The sequence below is a fragment of the Drosophila pseudoobscura genome, chromosome X (assembly GCF_009870125.1).
Source record: "Drosophila pseudoobscura strain MV-25-SWS-2005 chromosome X, UCI_Dpse_MV25, whole genome shotgun sequence".
Lineage (NCBI taxonomy): Eukaryota > Metazoa > Arthropoda > Insecta > Diptera > Drosophilidae > Drosophila > Drosophila pseudoobscura.
The window spans coordinates 11651646-11676801 of NC_046683.1; the positions used below are offsets into that span (position 1 = coordinate 11651646).

The 25156-nt window shown below is 37.4% G+C and overlaps 2 protein-coding genes across 3 annotated transcripts in view; both read right to left on the minus strand.

Moving 5' to 3' along the window:
- Positions 1 to 468: 468 nt before the first annotated feature.
- Positions 469 to 2957, minus strand: krimp (krimper). Its single transcript, XM_002136583.3, has 2 exons — positions 1534 to 2957; positions 469 to 1464 (listed from the first exon to the last, which is right to left on the minus strand). Exons 1-2 carry the CDS (start codon positions 2849 to 2851, stop codon positions 776 to 778), a joined length of 2007 nt encoding a protein of 668 aa, XP_002136619.3. The 5' UTR covers positions 2852 to 2957; the 3' UTR covers positions 469 to 775.
- Positions 2958 to 10792: 7835 nt separating this feature from the next.
- mamo (maternal gene required for meiosis) overlaps positions 10793 to 25156 on the minus strand; it is a 129703-nt gene continuing 115339 nt past the window's right edge. For both annotated transcript variants that reach the window (XM_033381884.1, XM_033381885.1), the window contains exons 6-9: positions 14981 to 15147; positions 13339 to 14899; positions 12816 to 13279; positions 10793 to 12745 (exon numbers count right to left, since the gene is read on the minus strand). In XM_033381884.1, coding sequence (XP_033237775.1) covers positions 12472 to 12745; positions 12816 to 13279; positions 13339 to 14899; positions 14981 to 15147 — 2466 coding nt within the window. In that variant the 3' untranslated portion in view covers positions 10793 to 12471. The remainder of the gene's footprint in view (positions 12746 to 12815; positions 13280 to 13338; positions 14900 to 14980; positions 15148 to 25156) is intronic.

Here is a 25156-nt window from a genome sequence, read left to right on the forward strand (position 1 = left end):
CTTGAACTGAACCTGAACTGTAATCAAATACTTCAAATTTCCTATGTGTGTGTGTATTAAAATACCAACTGGTTGACAGTACTCCTTGATTTGATATTCGGTTTAATATTACAAGCTAGCTAGGACCCTCAGCCTTGAATAGCCGAATAGCCCTCAGCCGATTGATGAATCTACAAAATGGGCTCATTTCTGGGCTCCCTATATTGGATTGTTTATAAAATTAGGTTTAAACAAAGAAGGTTAACAGAAAAGTCCTTTTTTTTACATGGTATTTTATACACGGCAACTACACATTTTCTACATATAACAGCATATTTATGGAGTATGGAAAATGGTATTGGCCGTTTTTACCTGTTGTTTTCCTCGGCAATCATAATATAGATGATTTTGAAATGTGCGAATTGTGCTTCAATACTGGAAGCGTCATTTGCCTTTGCAAACAAAAAATCGAGAGAGAAATGAGGAATATACTCGTGTCCATATACATATGTATGTATTGTTTATTTGGTATGGAAGTACAAAAAAAAAAGGATATAAAATTCAAACTTATCTAAATAGGACACAAATAGGTCGCTGTTACAGGAAGAACGTCAGTCTTCCCAATCTATAGGAATTGTCAATGTTTGCTATGTTTGTTGTGGCTGCTTGCGCTGTTGTCTCACCGTCATTTAACTCTTGGCGGCAGCATAATTCATATCGAATGAAAAAAAATAAAGTTAAGGACTAAAGAAATGTTATATGAATGACTATGTTATAACAGGAAAAGGAAATCCGTTTACTGATCAAGATCAGAATCATATGGGTTAAGACCGTCCTCATTGGGCTGTGTATAGCCGCGCTTCATCAGATTCTCGAGCAGATCGGCATTGTCGCCAAGGAATCGAATCCCAAAGACTTCGTGCAGACGACTGACCAGCATCACGTCTTCCTCCACGTTGAGTATTTTGCTTTTGAGATACTCTATACACTCGACGGCCTTTTTTTGGGACAATGAGCTTTTTTGCACGACGCCTTCTATGTAGCAACTAACGGCGCGAAAAGGCCGCATTCTGTCAGCATCCTCGCAAGGAACCAGGGCGCTTAGGGGCACAAACTCTGTATTGCCGTAGTCAACATAAAATATCTTGTAGTCATTGGCCGATTCCTCGATGATCTGGGCGCGATAATAGCAGCCATCGTTGAAGTGAGCCAAGACAATTTCAAACATATGCGGCTTCCGCTCAAACTGATTCCCTGCCCGTAAGACATCGTCCTTGGTCCATACCAGAGGAGGAGAGCCATCCACAAGTTGGGCATAGACTATTGTGATAGTACTCACGTAGGTTATCAGCATTTTCACAGTATTTCCTAGTTCTCGTAAGAGCAGAGTGTCAAACACGGTCTGGGGCAGAGCGTCTAACACCTCCAAGTCCTTGGTGGCGCCGTCAGGTGCAAAGGGCTCGTGCTCCAAACGACAATAACTACCTAAGGTGAAACATGAGTTAGATTACAACTCTTCTTAGAGCTTTGAATATTCTCTATACACAGACTTACCCTTGAAGCAGCCTTTGATCTTCGGATCGTAATGCCGACAGATTCGTTGTTTGTCTTTGGGTCTGAAGTCCAGTACAGCCTTTATGGCCATGTCCGCCTCGCTTAGCTGTGCCCCATTTGGGTTGGTTGTTTGGCAAGCGACTGGCACGGACTGATCTTGAATAGAATCGGCTGCAGCTGCTTTGGGCAGACTATTCTTGCGACGACTCTTGTTTGCGTTTTCATCAACCAGTTCCACTATTAAATCGTCGCCCTTCTTTTCCAAAACACGCAAGGTCAATTTCTTGAATCGGAGATCGGTTATACGGGACACATTGTATTCTCTGAAGAAGCATCTGATGGCCTCCGCCGGCAGCAGTCGTATGTCATCTGGTAGGGCATATATAGTCTCTTTGCCATTCAGCTGTATATGCTCGCCGAAATCAATCAAATAGGCATCATAGCCACCCCCATCGGCATAATCATTGATTATGATACGTGGAAAGACCCCGTCGCTGCGTTCGTACAACACAAAGATCTCCCCGAAGTTGGGAAGCTGGTCCAACTCCTTAAGATGTAACTTCCCCGAGAACAAGTCTTGCAGCCGCTCTGCATCCCACATGCCTACAAAGAAACACTCTTCGTTTACTTGCATCACGGCGGCATTTATCACACTTCCCTCTGGAAACGCGGCTACGTTCTTCACGATCTGATGATAGATTTCACTGCTGGGTGTTGTTTTTCCGCCTTTCGGTGGCTTAAGGGTTCGTTTGCCTGTTGAAATAGAAGGAAGAGCTTTTGCATCAGCGGAAGCAATGGCCGTGTCCTGTGGCTGTGCTGAAGTGGACTGTGGGGCCGTAATGGGCTCTACTTGTTGCTTTGGGATCCCCGCATCAGGTTCAATCATCCTACTGGAGCACATGGAGGAAGAAAGCCCATCAATTTGATTACTATGCTCGGAGTCCGTCACTTGCTCGATTGCCGGTAGTCTTTGCGGACGTTTATTCAATAAATTCTCAATCCCATCTTTGTTAGCGTGCATCAGGAAGTCGTTGCGCTGCAGACTATTGCCGATGTTGGCGACAATTGGTTCGAGATTGTTTAGATCCATTTGCATGTTGCACCTGATCAAACATTCGTTGACACCACTCATGCTGCTTAGCAAGACATCGTGGAGAGCGATAAGTGCTCGATCCCCTTTAACCAAATTCATCCAACGCTCGTCCAGAATTTTGTACAAAATCTCCGAGTCACGCGTCATGTTTTCCAATTTGGCGTGAATTTTTTCAACATTTTTTTCGAGCAGCTTCTTAAGTGCAAAAATATCATTCAAATCCATTGCTTTTCTATCGCCTTAAGCAAAAGTTTAATCAAATCAACAACACAACGACGCCAAGCTCCAAAAATTTAGCGGCAAATCAGTGTAAGTGCGTATCGATAAGATATACAGTCCAACCCTCAGAAATATACCAAAATATACCATCTCATCTAAAAAATATACCGTAAATATACTGACGAATTCAAGTTCTGTTTTACATGTTCCTCGATTTTAATATTCCGTCGAATATTACTAGCTATATAGAACATTTAGCCATGCCCACATAATTTTATCCGACTAATGAATTAATTGTCTATTTGACTGGTTTATTTAAAATACTTGAGTTGCTTTTCTGCTACGGCGATTGCTTTGATTGTTTTTGCCTCAATTATGGTCAACAACTTAGCCGATTATTTTGGAAACATGGTAACTACACGCTAACTACAAATTTGCTACATGTTAACTACATTTGACTATCAAAATCACCACCTGAAGGTACAAAATTGGCAAAATTTGTGTACGTTTTTTTTTTGATATAAGTCCCATGGAAGCGCCATTGTGAAATTGATCTACTTTTTGACAGGAACTTTTGCGATATTTTTGAAGAATTGAGATTTTGCTGGCAAACATCAGGAACTCGATGCTGACCGCGAATAGTATTCTTTGTGGCTTGAGACATGGCTGCATGTGGTATTTCTACTCGATTCTACATTGGTGCATTGGACAAGAGGCGAGGCATGATGGAAAATACTAGAAAAGACTACAAAAAATGCGCAAATTGTGTGAGCTTGGGATACTTTCAGTGGGCTGCCACATCGACAGAAATAATAGTAAGTTTTATTCGAATTGAAAGTTAAATTCAAATTCAAAGTATATAAGGAAAAGAGTAAACGTTTTTGTTTGTAATTTATTTTATTTTATTTGTTTGTGGCTTCATTTTATAATGTAATGCATAAAAATGGTGGTGTTCTTTCTTTTTAAAAAATAAACCAATAAACACTTCATTTTATTAGTTTAATACAAATAAATGGTCTTGTACACGACAAATAGTTGTTCACATTTTGTTATTTTCTTTACCTTTCCTTGCAAAAAAAATGTTTTTCGTGGTTCTCGTGCTTGTTTTTCTTCTTTCATAAATGTCTTGTATAAGGAAACGCAAAAACTTTGCGAACAAGTTTGATTTTGTTTGTCATGCTTGTTTTTGCTCTTAGTTTTCTTTTTGGTTTCATCATTGGAACGGCTTTATTGAACTTTTGTTGTTGTTGTTGCTTTTGGTTTTACATATAATTTAATTTTGTTTGTTTGATTTGGTGTTTCTCATTGCATTTTTGCATTAAAAAACATTAATTCTTTGGCAGGCATTGCATTTCGTAGTTTTGTAAAAGTTTTGTTTTTTTCCATTCTTTCTCGTTCTCAACGCAAGATTCGAAACCGAAAAACGCAAAGATTCGAAATATTTGAGATGTGGAAACAAATAATTTGTTTAATTTTGCTTAGTTTCATTTCATTTTTCATTTTTATCATTTTGGATTTTGTTTATCAAATACACATCAATACTTTGGTAGTTTAAAAATTGTGTTTTCCATGTTTTTTTTTCATATTTTCTTGTTTTTTTTTTGTGCTAAATTACATTTTAAAAATATGCTTAATATTTGTTGTTTTTTTTACTGTTTTAATTTTTGGTTTTAAGTCAAAGACACGAAAGTGAAAGAGGTTTTTGTTTTTGGTTTACGTCTGTTTTACTTAACTTATTCATATTTTGTTTTACCTTTTTTTTTGTGTTAAGTTGTTGTTTAGTGTAATGTGTTAGGTTTTTTTATTCATTTTCATTTTTGTTTTAGTTTTCTTTTTTTCATTTTGCATGCGCTTAATTTTAAAACACCGAGAGTTTGCTCAAAATTGTTAATGTTTTGCTTTGCTTTTCTTTTCTTTCCGAATGAAATTTTAAATATCGAAATATATATATATAAATTGTTGTTTTTTTCGCTAATTTTTTTGTGATTTAATTTTTTGTTTTTTTTTTGCTTACCATTGTTTATTGTAGGTTTTTCTTTACGTTTTTTTTGGGGTTTTTATTTTTGTTTTTACTCATTTTCATTTTGGTTTAAAAACACCGAAAGCTTAAAATTTAGAGATTTTCCTAAAGTGTAAATTTTTTACAATATTCTTCATCATTCTCTGGCCTGCTGTTCTCTGCTCTTTTGTGGTTGTTTTTTCTTCTGTGGTGGTGAATGGTGGTGTGTGTTTTGTGTCTCTGCTTTTTGCTATCTCAGCGATATCTCAACGAAGGAAGGTTGAACCGAACCGAACCGAAGCGATGAAGTATAAAAACCAAAAGCAAAACTCATATGCCGCATTCTTTCCTATTTTTCTCTTATCTTTCACTTGACTTTTCGCTTCCCGTTTCCTTTTCAGTGTTCGTTTCCGTTTCAGTTCCCATATCCGTTTCCGTTGCAGTAAAAAATAATAAAATGGTGAAAATGGTGAATAGAAATCTTTTACCTTCTAAAGCATAATGCTAAGCTCCTTCCGCTACCGCTTCCGCTTCCGTTTCCCTTTCCGCAACTCCTCACCATCCCCTGCTCTCTTCTGCGCCCTTCCGCGTACCGTTCAATAAATAGGTTAAGGAAAAAACTGTATCACATTTTCAATTACGTCTTTGTTCGTAGCACCGTCATAAACATACTCTCACCCATCCCATTATCCGTCCCTTATAGCCTCACCCTTCCCACTAACCTCACTCTCAACCGCCCCCTGTCTATATACAGAATTCTGCACTCGCCTCTGCTCCTCACTTACCTACCATACAGTTGGAGAAAAAAATTGCGCTTCGGATTTTATCACAAAAATAATTACAACTCTTCGCGAATTCTCATTCTTCCATCTTCCATCCTCCATTCTCATTTCTTAGTCATTCATTCGATCCCCGGTCGTACCTATCCAGCATCTGGCTTAAACTAACATTGCTTCAAAGTCCCATTTTTCGTTTAAATCTAAACCACGCAATGCGTTCCAAATTGGTTCCATTAATTCCGATCCCTTCACACGAACTCCAACTCTCTACCAATCCCTCTCTCGATCCCTCTCCCTAATGTGTTAATCGACAAAACCCAAAAAAGAGGAAAACGAAGAGTCAATTCGGGGTCACCAATTGAGGAAATCACACCATCCCTTGTGTAATGAAATTTCTTTTGACTTTCTACTTTCATTCACCGTTACTGATGATGATTTTATGCTGATGTCTGTGATGTCTGATGCTGCTGATGTGATGATGTCAAAAAATCAGTCTCTATTGCATTTTGTTCTATTTTATGTGGGCTTGATCTATTTCTGGTTTTCAGTAAAAGTGTTAAATATTTTATTCGATTTTATCCACTTGGATTTTACGTTTTTCTTCTGGTTTTTGTCTTTTTTTGGTTTTGTTTTCTTGGTTTTTTTTTTGTTTTGTTTTTGTTTTGTAGTACACCTTAGAAAAATATCACATTCTTACTTCGTTCGTTCGAGAGACATTTTTATGTGTTTTTTTTCTTTTTTTTGCTATTTCGTTTTGTATGTTTTTTTAAGTTTTATTTACACATTAGGTTTCATTTCGCACGAGTAAAATATATAAAATTTAAAAAATATTTGATTGAGGTCATTTCAGAATTATTGCTAAGTATTTTCCTCCCAATATTCCACTTCCATTCTCCATTTTCCATTACCAGTATCTTTCTGCCTGCTTCTGCATTTGCTTTTGCTTTGCTCTGCCTTTTGCCTTTAACCACTTGAATTTGATCTAAAAATGTTTTTGTTTTTCCTTAGCTTTCTTAAGTTTTTCGTATATTTTGTAGACACCAAATTGTTTGTATTTTATGTATAAAAAAAAAAACAATGTTTGAAACATTCTTCTTCTTGTTCTTCTCTTGTTTTTCCTTCGATCTCAATCGAATGACTCGCTTCCTTAGACTTATGTAAACTTCTATAAATATTTGAAGAGACACGACAGCTAAAGTTTAGAGCTAAGGTGAGAGAGACTTTTGAGAGAGTAAGAGACATAAATACAATTACATTTGTTAAATTTTACTTTTAGTTACTTTTGCTTTGCTTTGGTTTAATTTAGTTTTTGTTTGGTTTTGGTTTGGGTTTGGGTTTTGATTTTTGTTTAGGTTTCTTAATTGGTTTTGCTCACAACATCAACAATGAAATATTTTACTTTATAGATTTTTGTTTTTTTTTTGTTTTGCTTTTAGGTTTTTTGTTTGGTTTTGTTTTGTTTTGTTTTGAGGGACTTTTGTTTGGTATTCTGTAAAAATCTCAAAAAGACGCCTAACACCGAAAAATATATTGCATGTACTACATTTTATGTTAATTATGCTTACTTCTTGGGTTTCGCTTTTCTTTTCTTTTCTTTTCCTTCCGCTCTACCGCTCTTCCCTCCAGCCTCAATATAAATATTTTTGTTGCATATTTGTTGTTAGTTTCGAGATGGTTTCCATTGAATGTATTTACATACATGAGTTAGTTTCTGTTAACAATTTATTTTTTGAGTTTTAGACAAGTTAAAATTTGCTCTCTTCCTTTTCTGATTCATTAAATGGAGTTCTCAAAACGAAATTACACTGAAAACAGAATTGGTTGACTTAAAATCATTTTTACAAAAATATAGAACATCATTATATTGTTTATGTCTTTTGGTTAGTTTTTTTGTTTTTGTTTTTGCATGTGAAACCTCGAAATTGTCTTAATTTCATGAAATCGTAGTTTTTATTTATCGTTCAATTTGTATTATTTCATTACAAAGTCCATGTATTTGCTAAATGATTCAGTGGCACCCGTGAAAATGTGACCAAAAAAGGGGGGGAAACTATCATTTAATTCGATAGCGAACGAGTAATAATCGAACGATAATCGAAACAGCTAAGAATAACAATCGAAAGAGCTTCAATATCGAAGAAAAGGAAGCTTTTCTCCCTGCAAAGGGATCGGAAATTATAGAAAAAGGGAAACAAAAATTATTTTCATGGAAAAGTTTAAGAAAATGACGAAAAGAATTGAAGTGTTGGAATGTCACTGATACAGGGTGCCTCCTCTCTTCTCTTCGTGTGTGTGTGTGTGTGTGTGTGTGTGTGTATGTGTGGGAGAGGGGAATACCGTTGGTTTAATATATATATATATATACGTACGAGTATACACATATAGTATTTGTTAGGTTGAGTTGTTTCTGTTTATTAGTTAAATGAACAACATTTATATTTTCTATTTTTTTGTTGGTTTCTGTTTTGTTTCAAAATATGCACGTCATGTATGTATATATAATATGATGTATGTATATAATGTATATATATCTATTTATATAAGTAATAGACACCGAAAACCACATGTACATTTATGTATCTGTATATAGATATATTCTATATATCGTATAATATTTGGATTCTCTTATGCTCCTATCTGACATTCAACTGACATTCATTTCGCCTCCTTCTGCTTCTCCTCCGTGTCGCTGTCGCTGCCGCTGCCGCAGCCGCTGCCGCTGCCGCTACAGGGCTCCTAACTCTATGTATATATAAATAAATATCATTATTTAAAAATGCATTAATTGTTAATGCCAAAAGTTTTTCGTTGTTGGATTTTGTAATTCAATTTGCTGTTACACGTATTTTTCCTGCATGTTGTCAATGCCCTTAAAAAAAACCCTCGCTTACACTTCGCTCACATCTCACATCTCACACCATATACATAGTCTGTATATATGTATATATATGTGCGTATGCGTGTGTGTGTATATATATATATATATATGGTAAATTTGTAATATATGTATATGTATGTATATACGAAATAAGAGTCTTGAATCCCTCCAATTTGTTGGCTTAAAATCAATTGTTCTGCTCCTCCAATCCCTCAGCACATTCACAAAAAAATTCAAGTATTTTTATTCGATTTTTTATCCTTAAGTTTTTTTTTCTTTTCTGATGGTTATTCTGCCACATATGGGTTTTATTTTTTGTATTTTTTTATCAACATTTACTGCACGCACACCTAAGAAAAAATTACTATAAGTTTAGTTTTAATTTTGGGTTTCTTTAATTTTGTTAATATTGCTTTCCTTCTTCTGGTGTTCCTAAAGTATTTTTCTTTAACCGAAATGGAATTTTCAAGTATCATTTTCATTTTAGTTATAGTTTTTGTTTTGCGTTTCCTTTTTTTTCTCTTACGATAATTTCCTAAAATTCTTTTAAGGCGCATTTTTCAACTACAAAATGAAAAGCTTAAGGATTTTTGTTTTTGGGTTAAGTGAAGGAAGAAATCGACGGATGAAATCGGATGTGTTTGAATCTGTGCGACGGATGTGCCCGATAATCGAAGAAGTCCAAACAAAAAGATTCGTTGCAAAAAACTTTATTAATAAATACTATCAGATAATAAATCCAAAAAAATCAATAATAATATTTGTCATAGTTGTAATAAAAATAATAATAATAATAATAATTATAATTTATTGATCCATTCACATACATAGCTCACAGCTTGTTGTTGTTGTTGTGGTTAAAAAAAATCATTATTCAATTCTTAAAAAAATGGAAAAACGAAATATACAGAGAGTAGTTGTTCCCCCAAAAAGATTGCGGCATTTGTGATGTTTACCAAAAAAAAAAGACACTAAATTAATCGTGTAATATTTAAATACATGTTTCAAAAAAAGAGGAATACCCTAAAAAATGTGTTTAAAAATTTTTGCATTTTTGTTGGTTGTTGTGTGTTTACAAAAGGCAGTGTTGTTGTTGTTTTTTGTTGTTTGCTAATCTAATAAATAAAAAGAAAGATTCAAATCGAATAGTACGAAACCCAAAAGAAAACTAAAGCTGAATCTTTAGGTCCACGTTTGACACAGACCCAAAAAAAACCAAAATATTCATTGAAATTATTATAATCCTAGGAAAAACTACAATATATAATAATAATAATGATAAAACTATAACTATAACATTTGCTAGAGGCCCTGATCTTTGATGCTTTATATACTGACACACAATCGAACAAAATGTGGCATGAGAAAAATGTTCTCGCTTGTCTTTTCACTCAAATGTACATAGAAAATAGAGCTAGGCAGAGTTCAGAGTTCAAACGGTGCAGTAAATTTGTTAAACTATCACAAAATATATATATTTATTCACTACAATTGAACACTTAATTTAGGCAGAACTGTGTGTGTGTGTGTGTGTCGCTAAAGAATATTAAAGAAGGGATTGATTCGAAATAAAAAACTCAAGAGAAGGTAGACCCAAGTAGATGATAGCCGGCTCTACTCGTATCCCCAAATGTTCTTTAGCCTGATTCTTCAGTTAAATGGTAAATTGGTAAATTGGTAAATTAGGTTTAGTTAACATTTCGCTTTCAGCTTCTATGTATTCATACGTTTTGACAATTTCTGTCTAGACTCATTTCGTTTCGGGGATATATCTATATGGTTTTTGGGTGAAGGTATATATATGTGTGTGTGTGTGTGTGTGTGTGTGTGTGGAGGGTGGGAGGGAGGGAGGGGTTGTGTGGGCTGTTTATCGGTGTAATTAGTTGCTGTTTTTTGTTTTGTTTTGTTTTGTTTGTTTCTTTAATATTTATTTAAATTATGAGGTACTTGAAACTTTTTGGCACAGTGAAAGTTTTCATTTACTTTACTTCTACCACTTTTACTTTGATTTGTTCTCATATTTTGTTTTCTTGTCTTCCTCCTCCTCCTCTTACACCTCCTCCTCCTCCTCATCTTCATCTTCATCTATTTTTTTGGTACGGCAAACATTCTTCTTAATTTGTTAGACATTTAGTTGATACACACAAAAAAAGTTGCTGGAAATGGTTTTCTTACATATCGTATGTTCTCATACAGACTCGTAATAGTATATATACTATCGTACTCGTACTATTTAGGAGTTTCTGGCTTTCGGTTTTTTTTGTTTCATTTTACAATTTAATTCGATGTTCTTGGTTGAAAGTTCTTCTTAGGTTTCCATTGTCTGGTGTGTTCGTGGGTGTGTCTTTGATTTACGCAGTTTTCTTCGGTACAAAATTAGAATTAGAAATTAAGCGAATATTATATTTTGGGGATGGGTTGGCTTCTTGGGGATATCCTATGCGTTCTTTAGTGTTGTCTTATTGTTTCATTGCACATTTCGTTACATTCCGTTTGTCTATTGTTAGCCAGGGTTGTCATCTTTGTGTATACTCTATGTATGTTCAGCTTGTAGGGTTTGTTTCTTCAGTTAAAACTTCAATGTTGTTTTGTTGTAATCACAGTTAGTTTTGTGTTGTAGTTTCTATTGTTAATTGTTAATGTTAATTGTTGCTATGTTTCATATTTCATATTTCATTTAGTTTTGTTTTGATTTGCTTTGCGTTGCGTTGCGTTGTATATTGTAAATTAAACTATTGACGGTGGTTGCACATGCACAGATGTTGTATTGTATTGTAAGTAAATCCTATTTGTATCTCCTAGCTTTCTAATAATCCTACTTTAGGCGTCAGCCAGCACATATGTATGTGTGAAACAAAAAACAGTTAGTTGTACAGTTTAGTTTAGTTTAGTTTAGTTTAGGCTCGGGTTAACCGTTCAGTTAGTGGTTCTGTTCTGTCTCCTGCCTCTATGGGGGGTGGGGGCTCACATATTTTGATTCTCCTTCCTGTTCGCCTCTCGTTTGTCACTAATATTAACTAAAATCCAACTTGGTTTATTGTTTTCTATGGTAGGTAACAGTGTTCGCTCTCAGTTATTGCATTTGCTTGCTCTCCTCTCTACAGGATGCCCAGGACCTTGGCATTCCCTGATACTTTTAGTTAGTTTCTGTTTCGCTTTTGTTTGTACAAATTGTTGCTAGTTTAGCTTCTCTTTTAAATCAATGTAAAATTATATATATTTTATCTATTGTGTATATAAACGGCAGATTTGTGGTACATATTCATACTCCTTCTCCTCCTCCTTCTCCTCCTCAATCGTCGTTCCCTATGTTGTTTCGGTAGAAAATACAGACTATTCATACATATATGGTACTATATGGTTGTTCATGTTCTAGTGTTATTTCTTCTTGTGGTTCAGATACCGCGGAAAATGATGAGTTTTATCTTTTAAAGAACCAAAACCGAAAGTCGAAATTCGTTCTAATTGGGACTTAGTCGTTCTAATCGTAGACTTAACGATCGATCGCAAACAAACATGAACTTTTTGTGCTACAATAATTACAATTACAATTACAATTTATAATTACAATTACAATCTTAACACACACGTATTTATACAATATAGAGAGATAGGTATTCATATCATATATGGATAGATCTTAAACACTTTAATATCCGTGCTAATAATTGCCAATATTGTAGTTGTATTTGTATTTGTTTTTCTTGCTTGCACCAAAAAAAAAAAAAAAAAATCCTCATTGTAAAGAAATTTTGTTTGCAAACAAAACAAACGCAGATTTCCCCATTTTTACGTTTTCTAATCATCAAAAAGTTATACATAAATTTCTATATACGCTCTTCCTGTAGTTTGTGCCTCTGTGTGTGTGTGTGTGTGTGTGTGGGTGTGTGTGGGTGTGTGTGTGTGTGTGTGGTAGGTGACTGCTACTGGTTCCTTATCTGCGTAGGAGCCGCCTCCTACGCGCCTCATCTCAGCGCGGCGCATTGTGGATGTGGGTGGTGAGATGCTTCGAGAGGTAGTCGGCCCGGGCGAAGCACTTGCCGCAGGACTCGCAGTGGTAGGGCCGCTCGCCGGTGTGGATGCGCAGGTGGCGGGTCAGGTCGGACTTGCCGCCAAAGGCCCGGCCACAGAAGAGGCACACGAACGGACGCTCGCCGGTGTGCTTGCGCACGTGCAGCTTGAGGTTCTCCTTGGAGCGAACACACTTGCCGCAGAAGGGGCATGCGAAGCGCGAGGTGGCTGGCCTGTGAATGGAATACGGAGCTCCATTTATTGATCTGTGATTAATCTGGTGCTGAAAAATGATAGTCTCACCGCTTGTCCCGCTGTCGCTCGGCGGCATCGACGCGCAAGAAATTCAGTATCGAAGCCTCCTGGGGATTGAGTCCCAGGAACTGTTCGTTCGGTATCCGCTCGGCGTTGATCAGCGACGTGAGCGAGCTGAGTGAACTGATGCCGCTGCCGGCGGAACCAGCACCGCCTCCGGTAGCACTTCCGGTGGCGCCCACGCCCAGAGAATTTGAGCTGGAATTGGCCGCCTGAGCGGCGGCAGTGGCGGCTGCAACGGCGGCAGCGGCCGCCGACGACGATGAGGAACCGGAAGCGGCCGCGGCATTGGCCGCCATTGGCAGTGAGACATGGTGACCCAGATGAGGTGGCAGCTGCCCCTGCTGCGACTGCGACTGCGCCTGCTGCTGCTGCTGATGATGGTGGTGATGGTGGTGGTGGTGATGGTGGTGTGGGTAGGAGGGATCCGTTTCCAAGTGGTGCAGGCGCGACTGAAAGAGCCAGTGGCGGTAAGGTGAGGTGAGGGCAGGTCGAGACGCAAGAGACTTACCCGCTTGTTTGTACTATGTATGCCATCGGAGCTGCTGATGTTCGGCTCTGTGGCACTGGTGGAGGCCGAGGCCGAGGAGTTGTTGTCCTGGTAGAGCATCGTGATACCCGCCGAGTCGATGGTGTTGTCCTGCTCGTGCTCGTCACTGCCGCCGCCGCCGCCGCCGCCGCCGCCGGCCTCTGGATGGGTGGAGGAGCCCTCGTCTGCGCCCTCGCGCTTAACATTTACTCGCAGATCCTCGCCCTCGTCAGCCAGCATCGGTTCCTGGGAGCTGGTCACCACATCCTGGTCCATTTGCGTGGACACCACGGGCCCCACCGAAGCGGATGCGGATGCGGATGCCGATGGCGGAGTCGATACCGACACGGACAGGGAGCCACCCAGACGTCCGACGACTCCGATGGTCTTCTTGCCGTGCAGTCGCTCGAGGGCATGGTTGAGGCGGTGCTTCTTGAAGCTCTTCAGGTAGCGGAACTGCATGCCGCAGACGTCGCAGGTGAAGAGCTTGTCGGCGGGCAGGCGGGCCCGGTGGTTCTGCTCCTTGTGCTTGGCGTATGCGCTGCGGTAGCGGTACGACTGGCCGCACTGCTCACAGATGAAGGGCTTCTCCTCGCCGGGCCCCACGTGGGGGTGCTGGAGTGCGGCGTGCTGCTCGAGCAGCCACACATTGGGGAAGTGGGCGTTGCACACCACGCAGCGGGTCTCCTCCTCGATGGGCTCCGAGCCGCTGAACAGCGACGAGCAGGTATCCGAGGGGCTCTTCAGCATCTGGCTGAGCTGCTGATGCTGCGCCAGCAGCGAGGAGCTGGGCGGCGGCGTCGATGAGGTAGACGATGAGGAGCTCTTCTCCTTGCAGCTGCTCGACGTGTCCGTGCAGCTGGCCGGGGTCCCGGCCCCCGACAGCAGCAGCTGTGTGTACTGCCTCAGGCCGGTGGCATCGACAATCACCCCTCCGCCGCCAGTGGGCGGGCATCCGCTCACCACCGACCCCACTGGGTTGCCGCTGCTGTTGCTGGTGATCCGGCGCCGCTGCAGCAGCTGCTCCAGCGACTCCTTATAGAGCTGAGCGCTCCGCTCGCTGGGCAGCTCCACGATGGTCACCTCGTCGCTGTCCGCCGAGCTGCGCTTGCAGCTGTCGTCGCCGCCGCTGCCGGACTCAATCGAGATGGACATGCCACCCATGGAGGTGGAGGTGGAGCTGGTGGCCATTTGCTGGGGCGAGGGCGATGACTTGGCCGCCTTCGATTGCTGCTGCTGGTAGAAGGCTGTCGGTGTGGGGTAACGCATGTTGAAGGCTGCCGCCACTCCAGAGGCGCTGCCTGGAGCAACTGGTGCAGATCCTGCATGAGGTGGTTGCTGTTGTTGTTTGTACTGTACATCGCTGGAACGGTTCGTTGTGGTCTGCTTGGCATACGATGGGCTCGTTGTCGTTGTCGTGGCCGTGGACGTGGCCGTCGTTGGGGACTGGCCGACAACCGGCTGATAGTCCTTGGTCAGCAGATCGCTTAGTGTGGTAAAACGGTGGGTGAAATCCTTGGGTGCTGCCAGCAGGCCCCGTGTCCTGCAAAACATACAGGCATACAAACCCATTGTGAACCATCAAGTAGAAGTTCTCAATAGTTGATCTCTGGGCAATACTCACCTCAGTGCCTCTTCGGCCAGCCAGGTCTGGTGGTGGAGCAGGCTAAGTATTCTGGACGGATCGATGTCGAAGAGGCTCAGGCCCAGCGGCGTGAAGGGGAAGGCGAATGGCGTGGGGCAGCGACTGGCGGCCATGGCGCTCATCGGAGAGGTGAAGTTGCGCAGAAGCTGTGGGGATTCAAAGGGTTCGGTTCACAGCTCATTAGTGTTGGTCAACGCTTGGCTAAACAAAACAGTGTTGGGCAGTTCTTCTTTCTGCTGCTCTCTGTTTTGCTCTGTTTCGTGGTCAGGGCTTTCTCTTTTCTTTTGGGGACCGCAGGTTTGGGCGGGCTTTGGGGGTAGCTATTTTATTTTAAGTGATATTTGCTTCTAAACTGCTTATGGGGTATTCCTCAAGCTTATGCTGTATTGGTGTGGGTGTGTGTGTGTGTCGTGTGTGTGACTGTGGGTGTGTGTGTTTTTGTGTGTGTGTGTTTGTAGGGAGAGGGTCTATATCCTGTGAAGGGGCTACAGACACTTGTAAAACACATGCAAGGCTCTCTACACAACTAAAAGCAAAGCAAGCACACACTTAAGCACATCTATAAGTACATATAGAAAAACTATCTGGCAGATCTGGCAAACGAAAATATGGAAAGAATCGAAATGAAAAGAGGAAGATGGTGAGGGACAGGGTCAGGGAGCGGGGAAGAAAGAAAAGGGGGGAACAAGAAGCGGTAGGAGTAGTAGAAATGCATACTTACGTTTCTCAAGTCGGCTGGGGACCAACTTATGCTTGAGTACAGTTGGGCACAAAAGTTTTCTTAGAACAAAAAGAGGGGACAAAATAATCCAGAAAAATTCTAGACTATCCGACATACACAACGTTTCAGAACCATAAGACAATTGAATGCCTGAAAAGCTACTACTGTGGACTCCCTAGAGGTATCACCAGTTTTTGCTCCACTAAAATGTCAAATAGTTCCGATACGTACTGTGCGTTCATATATTATGGTATGGTATATCTATGTTCAGGCAGTACAGCACGTTTCGAAACAATGAGAAAGCATTGCACATATATGTATCAATATTCTAGCATTATATGTGGGTCTCATTCAGGCCTTGCCTCATATTTTCGCAACGTTTGGGTACGCCTGTACTTCCTTCCATGGCTTGGGCCATGTACAGTTTCGTTTGTATTTCAATAAAAACTCAAATTTTGGGCAAATATTTTTCAATATTTCTATTTATATAGAATTTTATTTCATCTTCTTTTTCATGTTTTTTGTTTTCCCCCATTTTCAGCTTCTTCAGCTACATCGTCTTTATTCTTTCATTCTTTACTCTTTGTTTGTATTTGTATTTGTTCCGTATGTGTGTGTTCGTGTGTGTGTGTGTGTGTGTTAGAGGGTCTTGTGCGTGTGTGTGTGTGTGTGGGTACAAATTTCGCTTTCTTTCTCCATCGCTTACGGCTCGATCTCGACTACTAGAAATGTTTTTGTTAGGCATAGACTATATAGCTAGCTATATATGACTGACTGATCCTGCTCTTGATCCTGCTGATCATATAGTTTCATTTGTTGTCGTTTTGTTTTTTTTTTCTTTTGTTTTTCCTATCATTTATGTTGTGTAGTATTTGTCTTCCCTTTTTGCTCGCTGTCTTGATTCCCTCTCGTTAGCCTTACTTTTTCCTTTCTGTCTTTTTGTGGGGGGACTCTGTAGGGGGGGGATTCAGAGGGATACAGGAGGGTTGTGGGATCAGCTCGGTAGGCGGTAGGTCTCTGGGAATCAGTTCAGAATCTTTTTCGCTTGCTCTCTTTCCATTTTCACTTTCCTTGTGTGTTTTCTCTTTTTTCTTTGTTATAAACTATGATATGCCTTGCTTTGCTTAAATAATTTTCATCTTAATTCTTGTTTCTTCTTTCATTTTTTTTTTTTCGTAATAGTTTTTATATAAATTTGTTGTGTGTTGGGCATGTGTGTGTTTATTTTCGGTTTTGGTTTTGCCTAAAATGTGTGTGTGTGTGTGTAAGTAATTGAATTTCATTTCATTCTAAAATATTCATCTTGATTGCTTCTATTTTGTTTTGTTTTTTTGTTTTGTTTTTTTTTTTTTTATTTTGGTGCCTGATAAGCTGCTCTCCTTAGTTCTTGTATAGTTAGTTTAAATGGTTCGTTATTCAGCATTGGGACAACTCCAAAAACGAGTTGAGTTGAATCGAATCGAATCGAGTTGAGTTTTGAGTTGAGTTTGAGTTGAGTTTGAGAGCTCTTTCTTAATTAATGTATTATTTCGCTCAGTGCTTTTGGTTTTCTTTTTTTTTTTTAAATTCTCATTCCAACTACGAAAAAAATATATATAGTTAGCGTAATATTTTTAACCTTCCGTTTTTGTTTTCTTGTTGTTTTGTAGTAATAATTTTGTTGTTATTTCTCATACATTGTATATCTGTTGAGTTCCCGTCAAGCTCTTTTGCATTATAAAGTACACAGCGTACAAAGTACAGTTGTGTTTGCTGCGAACTAGTTCCAGTTCCAGTTCCAGTGTGACTGTAAGTGTGCGAGTGTGTGTGGAATGTACATGAGACTGAATGAATGAACGAAATGATCATCGAATGTATTTATTTATATATTTTGTTTATTTGTCTTTTTTGTTGGTTTCTTTCATTTTTTTAGGTGTTTTTTATTAGCCACAAAATATCAAAATCTTATTTCGACTGTAATCAATAATAATAATAAAAAAATAAATGAAAACTAAAGTGTATCGATTGGAACTTAAATTGCCGTTTATAGTATTGTATATATGTATGTATATGTAATCTTGAATTAATTTATGAATTAATTTTATTTATATACTTCAATAAATTATAGGGGAAATCGCTCAACTTAGTCTACGAATAATGAAAAATGGGTAATGGGTAAATGAAGCCTGAAACTGAAACTAAATATGGGGGGGCCTCCAATTCTAGTACTGAAAACCAACGATACCTCGTTCGAATTCTGCCTATTTTCAAGATTTCGATTTAGTTAGTTAGTTGCTCTTGCTGAAGGCTCTCTCTTTGCGGAATGCCTTAAATTAATTATTGTATAACTCCTTCTTTTCTCTCATTTTTCATTTTCCATTTTCCATTTGCTTTTTTTGTGGTTTTTTGCTTTGTTTTTTGTGTGGTGTTGTGTTTACAGTTAGTTAAGTATATATCTATTCATATAAATTATTTATGTATTCTTGTATGTCTATATTGTAGGAACATATTGACGTAATCATAACGTATTGCAGCTATTTATTCTTCTTCTTGCTCTTGCTCTTGTTCTTGTTCTGGTTCTGGTTCTTTTTCTGTTTCCGGTTCTTGATCTTGATCTTGATCTGGTTGTTCTGCTCTAGTTTTACCTCTCAACGGATTTATGGTTTTCATATTGTTCATATGTTGCTTCTTTCAACCGCCTCTCGTTAGGCAGAAAACAGCTCGCCCTCTTGTCTGGGTCTCTGGGGGCTTCCCCCAATTAATTCTCATCAAAATTTCTTGGAATGCTTCTGCCTAGAGCTGTTCTCTATTGGTTTTTATATTTATTTAGGTTTCAAAACTTAAAGAAAATAGTTAAAAAAATAAGTGTCTACAAACAAACAAAAATAATAATTGTTATAAAAAATATGTTAAATTATGTATGTGAATGAGCCTCAATAGGGAACTTAAAAAATTTTCTCAACCGTCGTTTACTAAACCTATTATTTTGCTATTCATTTGTTCTCATTTCTCAGCTGTTTCGTGTGTGTTTTGATTATATTTCATATAATTTCATTCAATTCAAACTAAATTGAAACAAAAACAACTACAGCTTTCTGGTTTCTGAGAGCTCTCTTTCGCTTGTGCGGGGTCTCGGTCTGTGTAAATTGTTTCGGTTTCGAAATGATTTCGGGAAGGTTAAAAATGTCTATTCATTCTTTTTTGCGCTTAAGTCGAAACATTTGTTTGCTCTTGTTGGGGGGTTGCTTGTTTTTGGGTTTCCTCTTTTTAAATTTATTAAATATGCTTTAGCTTTTAATTGTGAAAATACTTGTATTTTTTGTTTCGTTTTTCTTTCGCTAAAAACTAATTTTATTTCATTTAATTTCTTTGATAAATTTGTCTGTGTATCTGTGTGTGTGTGAGTGGGCTTTTGTTTCATTTTAGAGGGCTTTCCCTTCTACCTTTCTACCCTTCTAACTTTCTCGTTTTCTTTATCGTTTCCTTTTCCGCTTTCGCTTCCTTCTCTCTCTCTCTCTCTTGATTTTTGGGATATGCAAAACTACTTTGTTGTTGTTGTTTCTACTTTGTTTGTTGTTTGATTTGATTTGGTTGTTTGTGTGTGTGTGTGTCTGTGTGTGTGTGTAGTATTACTAACTGCCTAAAATTGCTCTCTCTCTGCAGTTTTCTGCTAGTACATTCTCCTGTCTTTAATTCGTCAGAAACTAATTATTTTACATGCCATAAGTATGCCATATGTATTAATGTGTGTGAGAGTCTGTGTGTATACCATATACTAATGTATATATATATAATAGTTGTGTATGTATATTTAGTTATATATATGTATATATAGATCTCAATGCCTCCCATTGCTCTCGCTAAAAAAATAACTATCAAAAAAACTGCAATTTCCGTTTTTTACGACTCTCTCCATGCCTTTTCCTCAATCTTTTTCTTTTCTTTGTTTATTTTTTTTTTAGTTTTTCCTTTCTGCGTTTTTATAAAATATTACTTTAGTATGTATAATGTATATATGTATTGTATATATATATATATTTTTTTAGTTTTTTTTGTTGTTGTTTATTTTATTTTATTTTTATTTTCTTTTTCTGTTTTTAAGGGGAGTAGGCACTACAGTGTTGTTTTTTTTTTAATCTTTTCTTCTTTTACTTTTCTTACGTTTCTTTTTTTTTTTGGTTTTTTATTTTTGTTTTCGCTTGCATTTTACCAAAAAATTGTTCATCTGCTGCTTGTTTCTCAGATTCGACAGATATATATAAAATAAGCCGCGAAAGCCAGCTTTTTCCTTCCCGTTTTTCCTTTGGTATTAACAATTTTTCTTCTTTCTGCTTTCTGCTTTCGCCTTCCCTTTTTTTTCTTTCTTTTCTTCTCCTCTGTATATGTATGAGTTTCCGTGTGTCTGTGTGTGTGTGAGTGTGTGTGTATTGAGCTTATACCAAAACATTGTTTATAACTTTTGAAGCTTTTTTGTTTAGGTTACCAAATGTCCTGCTATCTGTTAACTATACCTATGCATATATGTATATATACTTATACATATCGTATGTAAGTGCGTATATATCGTATTCTTTAGCTTGATTTTAGCGTATCAAAAAGGGGTTGTGTGAGTGTCTGCCTGTGTGAATGCGATTGGAAATGTACATTACAGTGTTTACTGTGGGGCTGGGCCTTTTGGGGCTGTGGCTTGGGTTTTGTTTTCTTCGAAAATTGGTTCTATTTTTGCCTCAGATTCGTCCCTCAACAATGCACTTTGATGCAATCCTTCCCTGGAGATCGTATCATGTAACAGCAGATTTCGTTTCGATTCGGTTAGAGTTAAAAGTGATCTCGGGATCGCCTATCTTTTTTTGTTTTCCCTCTAAAGTCATGCCAACTATTCAATATATACAATATATGCACTCTTTTATATCAGCATATAGTTTGGTTCATTCGCATTTCCAGCATTTTCCCAGCATTTTTCAAGTCGAAACAAAAAAATATACCTACAATATGTAGATCCTATAGATTAAATAGAGTATTCAGAGTGTCAGTGAGTCGGTGCGGAAGTGCGTGTGCGCTTCAAGAGGGAGGTTTTCCGCCTAGAATTGTGCCTAGTATTTTTGGAACTAGTTCGCTCCACTGTAGGCACGGCACACGCCCAGCCGCACGTACACTCACGCGACACAGGTACTCTTTTGTGTGTGGTGTGGTCTGTGTGGGGTTTTTGTCTCTTATAAGATTCATTCCTCTCAGTTCGTTTATGTATTTATTGTATTGTATGTACAGGTTGTCCTCGAATTGTTAGCTTGGCACTCAAACATTCAGTTTATTGGTTATGGTTGTCGTTATTATTTTTATTTCGTTATTAACTCGAGTTTGCAATAGTGTGTTTTATGGTTTGTATTATTCTTATTGCTGCTGATTCAATACGCCGATGAAACCAATTGCTAGTTTATGTTCAGTTTATTGCGTTTCACTCTGCTGTGTGGAGGATCGATTGTGGATCGTCGACTATCGACTATCGACTGTCTCGCTTGTCTTCGCTTACAAGTTTCGCTTAACAAACAGAAAAAGGCATATTCAAAGTAAGGATTTGTCAAACAGAAACACATGTGGTACTCGTAAATATATCTGTATACATATACATCTACGTATCAATATACACAAAACGGGAACAAACAAACAATTTGTATATACTTTGCTTCTATCATCATAGACATAGACATAGACATAGACTACAACTCAAGTTGTGTTCTGGTCTATTTCCTTTAGTTATTTTCTCTTTTTTTTCGGCTTTTATTTGATTTATGTTTGATGTAACACTGTAAAAAACGGGGCAAACATCTATGAGCTGTAATGTGTGGGTGTAAATATCAATTGTTCCTTGTCATTCGTGAACTTTACTTTAATCGGTTTCTCTTTTTATAATTGTTGCTATTAATTGTTATCGGTCGTTATCCATCGATGATCGATCATCGTTTCCTGCGGCCTCAGGGGTACTGTGGGGTACGATCTATCGTGGTCTTACTTTATTTGTATTGTAGGTGATTATGTAAAAATGAATTCATTCACTTAGAAGAAGGCAATTCGTCAACAGGGTACATTTGTGGCTGTGTGTGTGTGTGTGTGTGTCTTTAATCAATCAATCAATCAATCAGTTAATCAATAATATTTCATTTATCTGTTTTGCTACGTTGTAAGTATATGCTGCAATTCTGCTGTTGGGGTGGCAAGTTGTTTTTTCCTTGGAACTAGTTCTTTGAACTTGGTTCTGCAATTCTGTAATCTATTTATTGTATGTACATTCTGTGTGTAACAATTCTATATTCGGTGCTTGTTGGTTCGGTTCCCGGTTCCCGGTTCCCGGTTCACGGCTCCTGGTTCCTGGAACTAGGTTCAGTTCATTGTTGATTGTTTAAAACATTGATTTAGGTTTGTGGTGTGGCTTGGTTCGGTTCGGTTTTGGTTCGTGAAACTAGTTCACGAACTAGTTACCGCTTCAGTTCACTGTTTGCTTTGGTTTATTGTCATTTGAGGAGAAGTTCTATTGGTAAATGCGTCTGTTTATATGGGTCTGGAACTAGTTCCAACTAGTTCTTGCCAGTCATCACATCAGAAATTGTAGCATATTTTTCTCAGTGTAAATTTGACTTATTTCATTTATTTATTTATCATTTTGCTAGGACTGTGTTAAAAAAAAAAAAACAAGGCATTTATGGGTAGGTCTTTTGGCGTAGGAGCTGGGGAAAAGCTTGGGAGAGGTCTGGGGGCAACATGAAAAAAAAGATTGAAGTGAATGGGATAAGGAATGGGGATGATTATATTTAAATGTTTAGTTTGCTTAAGCTTTAAAATATATTCATTTATATTTCGTCTATTGTTTGATTGTGTATAAATAATCCTTTATGGTTCCGCGCTATAGCCGTTTAGCATAGCCCATTCCTTCTTCTTATTGCTCTCTTTGTAGTTGTTGTTGCTGTTGTTTTATTGTGTAGTTGATTAGAGTTGATATTAAAAAAATACGCTTCAATTTAAAAAATATAAATCGCTTATAAACATTATATATTGTATGTTTCGTACTACGTAATGCGCTTATAAAGCCTTTCCTCAGCAGCCATTTTGTTGCCTGTTGTTTGTTGTTTGTTGTTTGTCCTTTGTTTCATATTTCATACTCTATTTGTAGTACGAGTATATGTATGCAAGTACGTATTTATGTATACTTTTTCAACACTTTTTTGTAAATTAGATTCGTGTTTAAATATTGGTACTATTGTTGTTGCTGTCTGCTGTAATTGTTGTACATATATACTATTTGGTTGTATGTATATATATCGAGGGATATATGCATATATAAATATTGTTTGCCGTTCTGCTGTTCTGCGGTTTTCCTGTTTTTTCTGTTTTTTCTATTTTTCTGTTTTTCTGTTCATTTATTTCATTAGTTATATTGTATTGGAAGAATCTGTGTGTTTACCCTGAGCACTTTGTTCTGCTAGAATTGAATAGAATTATGTGTAGAATCGAAAATGGGAAATCAAATTAAAAAAGTTGTTGGTTGTCTATGCCGAAAATTAAAACCGAAACGAAGTTGTCGAAATTCTTTTTTTGTTTTTCCTTTGCCGAAACTTGCAATTTTTGTTGTTTTTTGATATTATAGTACGTTCCTGGTAGCCGTTTTTTGAGTTGAAATTTGGGTTTTGGAATTTTGGTTTAGTTCTTTTTTTTTCTTTTGGTGGTGATTCCATTTTTATGTTTTTTTCATTGGTTATAAATTGGTTTTGTTGTGCCAAAGCTTTCGTCTGAGTTTTGTCGATCAATTTTTTGTTTTGTTTTTTGTCTTAGAATCGTGGGAAACGAACTCAAAATTGTTTTTGTATTACAGTAGGTTGAGTATGATAAAATTGCTATGTATATATATATATATATAGAGGTGTATATATGTATATAGTATGTATTGTATGTATATAGATTTATATAAATTCGACTTGTATGCAATTCTAGCGTAAATTGTTTATTCATTTATAATTCCGAATTCCTCCTGCTTCCCGTTCTTCCTCCACATTATTGCTGTACAAGTTGAAGCTTCGATCTACGTCTATATCCTATTTAGAGGGGACTGGTGGTGGTGGTGGTGGTGGTGGTGGTGTTGGTGAGGGGATTGTGTCTGAGTGGCTGTGTGTGTGTCTGCGATTTATATATACGTTCATATATAAATATCCTTACTTTTGACTCTCCAAAATGTACTGTATATATAATTTGTATGTTTTTTTTTGTCCTTTTTCTTGTTTCTTGTAGTGGTGTTTTTGTTTTTTTTTGTTGTATATATAATTTTAAATTCCTGTTTCCTTTAAAATGCATTTTTGCAGTTACGCCTAATGATATTTTGTTTCCTCTTTAATTATGTAGTTCCTATGTGTTTCCGTTTCCTGTGCTCAACTCAAAGGAGAACATTAACCCAAAGCAGAAATCGTACAACTGAAGCTGAATATCTATATAGATAATCATATATATATAATCGCATATATAGTATATGTATGTACATATATATGCTTTTCGTATCTGAGTGTTAAGTGCATTTAAATATATATGTACGTATGTTCAAAATTTGGAATTTCCTTTTCCTTAATTTTGTTTCTTCATAATTCTTTCGTAATTCGAGTCTAAAGAATAATACAATTTAGAAAACGAAAACGAAGCTAAATCAATTCAATTAAATTTTGGAGTCTCTCGTTTCTATTTAGGCCTAAAAGTTTTGTTACTCGTAAAATTTCCACTAAAAATTTGTATTAGCAATGATTTGATCCAAAAGTTCTTTTCTCTCTTTTCCTACACGAAACACGAAAAAACCCTGGCAACAATCCCTAAAAAACCAAAAAGAAATCGATCAAAAAGTAAAAGAATATCAAACAAATTATACAGATAAATTCATTAATTAAAAATATAAAAAAAAAACAACAACAAACTGTGTGACTGTCTTTGTTTTGTCTTTTAGCTTTTTTTTTTTTGTGGGGTCCATTGGCAATTTTGTAGTTTGTATATTTTGCTATATGTTTTCTATGTTTTATTTTAGCATCATTATTATATTTTATTTGCTTATTTTGTTTTTGTTTTTTTTTTTGTTTTGTTTTTTGTTTTGCTGTTTGTCAAGGAACTTGTTAGAAATTTTTATTCTTGTTGCTGCTGCTGTTTGCTGAATGGCTTGTTGAAAATTAAAAATTAAACAAAAACTGAAACAAAAACTAATGTTTATGTTTATGGGGGAACCAAACTAAGGAACTTTTGATCACAACTTAGGCGCTAGCAAAATCAATTCTTAGCGACTAAACTTAGGACTAAAACCATACAAAATTAACACCATACAATAAATGAGGGCAAATGAAAATGTCTACACAATGAATTTTCCAATGATATATGAGAACTTCAGATGGGTAAAAATCGGATGATCAAAATGAAGGTTGAATGGAGAAAAAAGG

Bases quoted from the DNA above. Each gene is read 5' to 3' on its own strand.
- krimp (XM_002136583.3), bottom strand. From the start codon at position 2,851: ATGGATTTGAATGATATTTTTGCACTTAAGAAGCTGCTCGAAAAAAAT. The intron at 1,465-1,533 runs GTAAGTCTGTGT...GTTTCACCTTAG, and splicing joins GATCAAAGGCTGCTTCAAGG to GTAGTTATTGTCGTTTGGAG.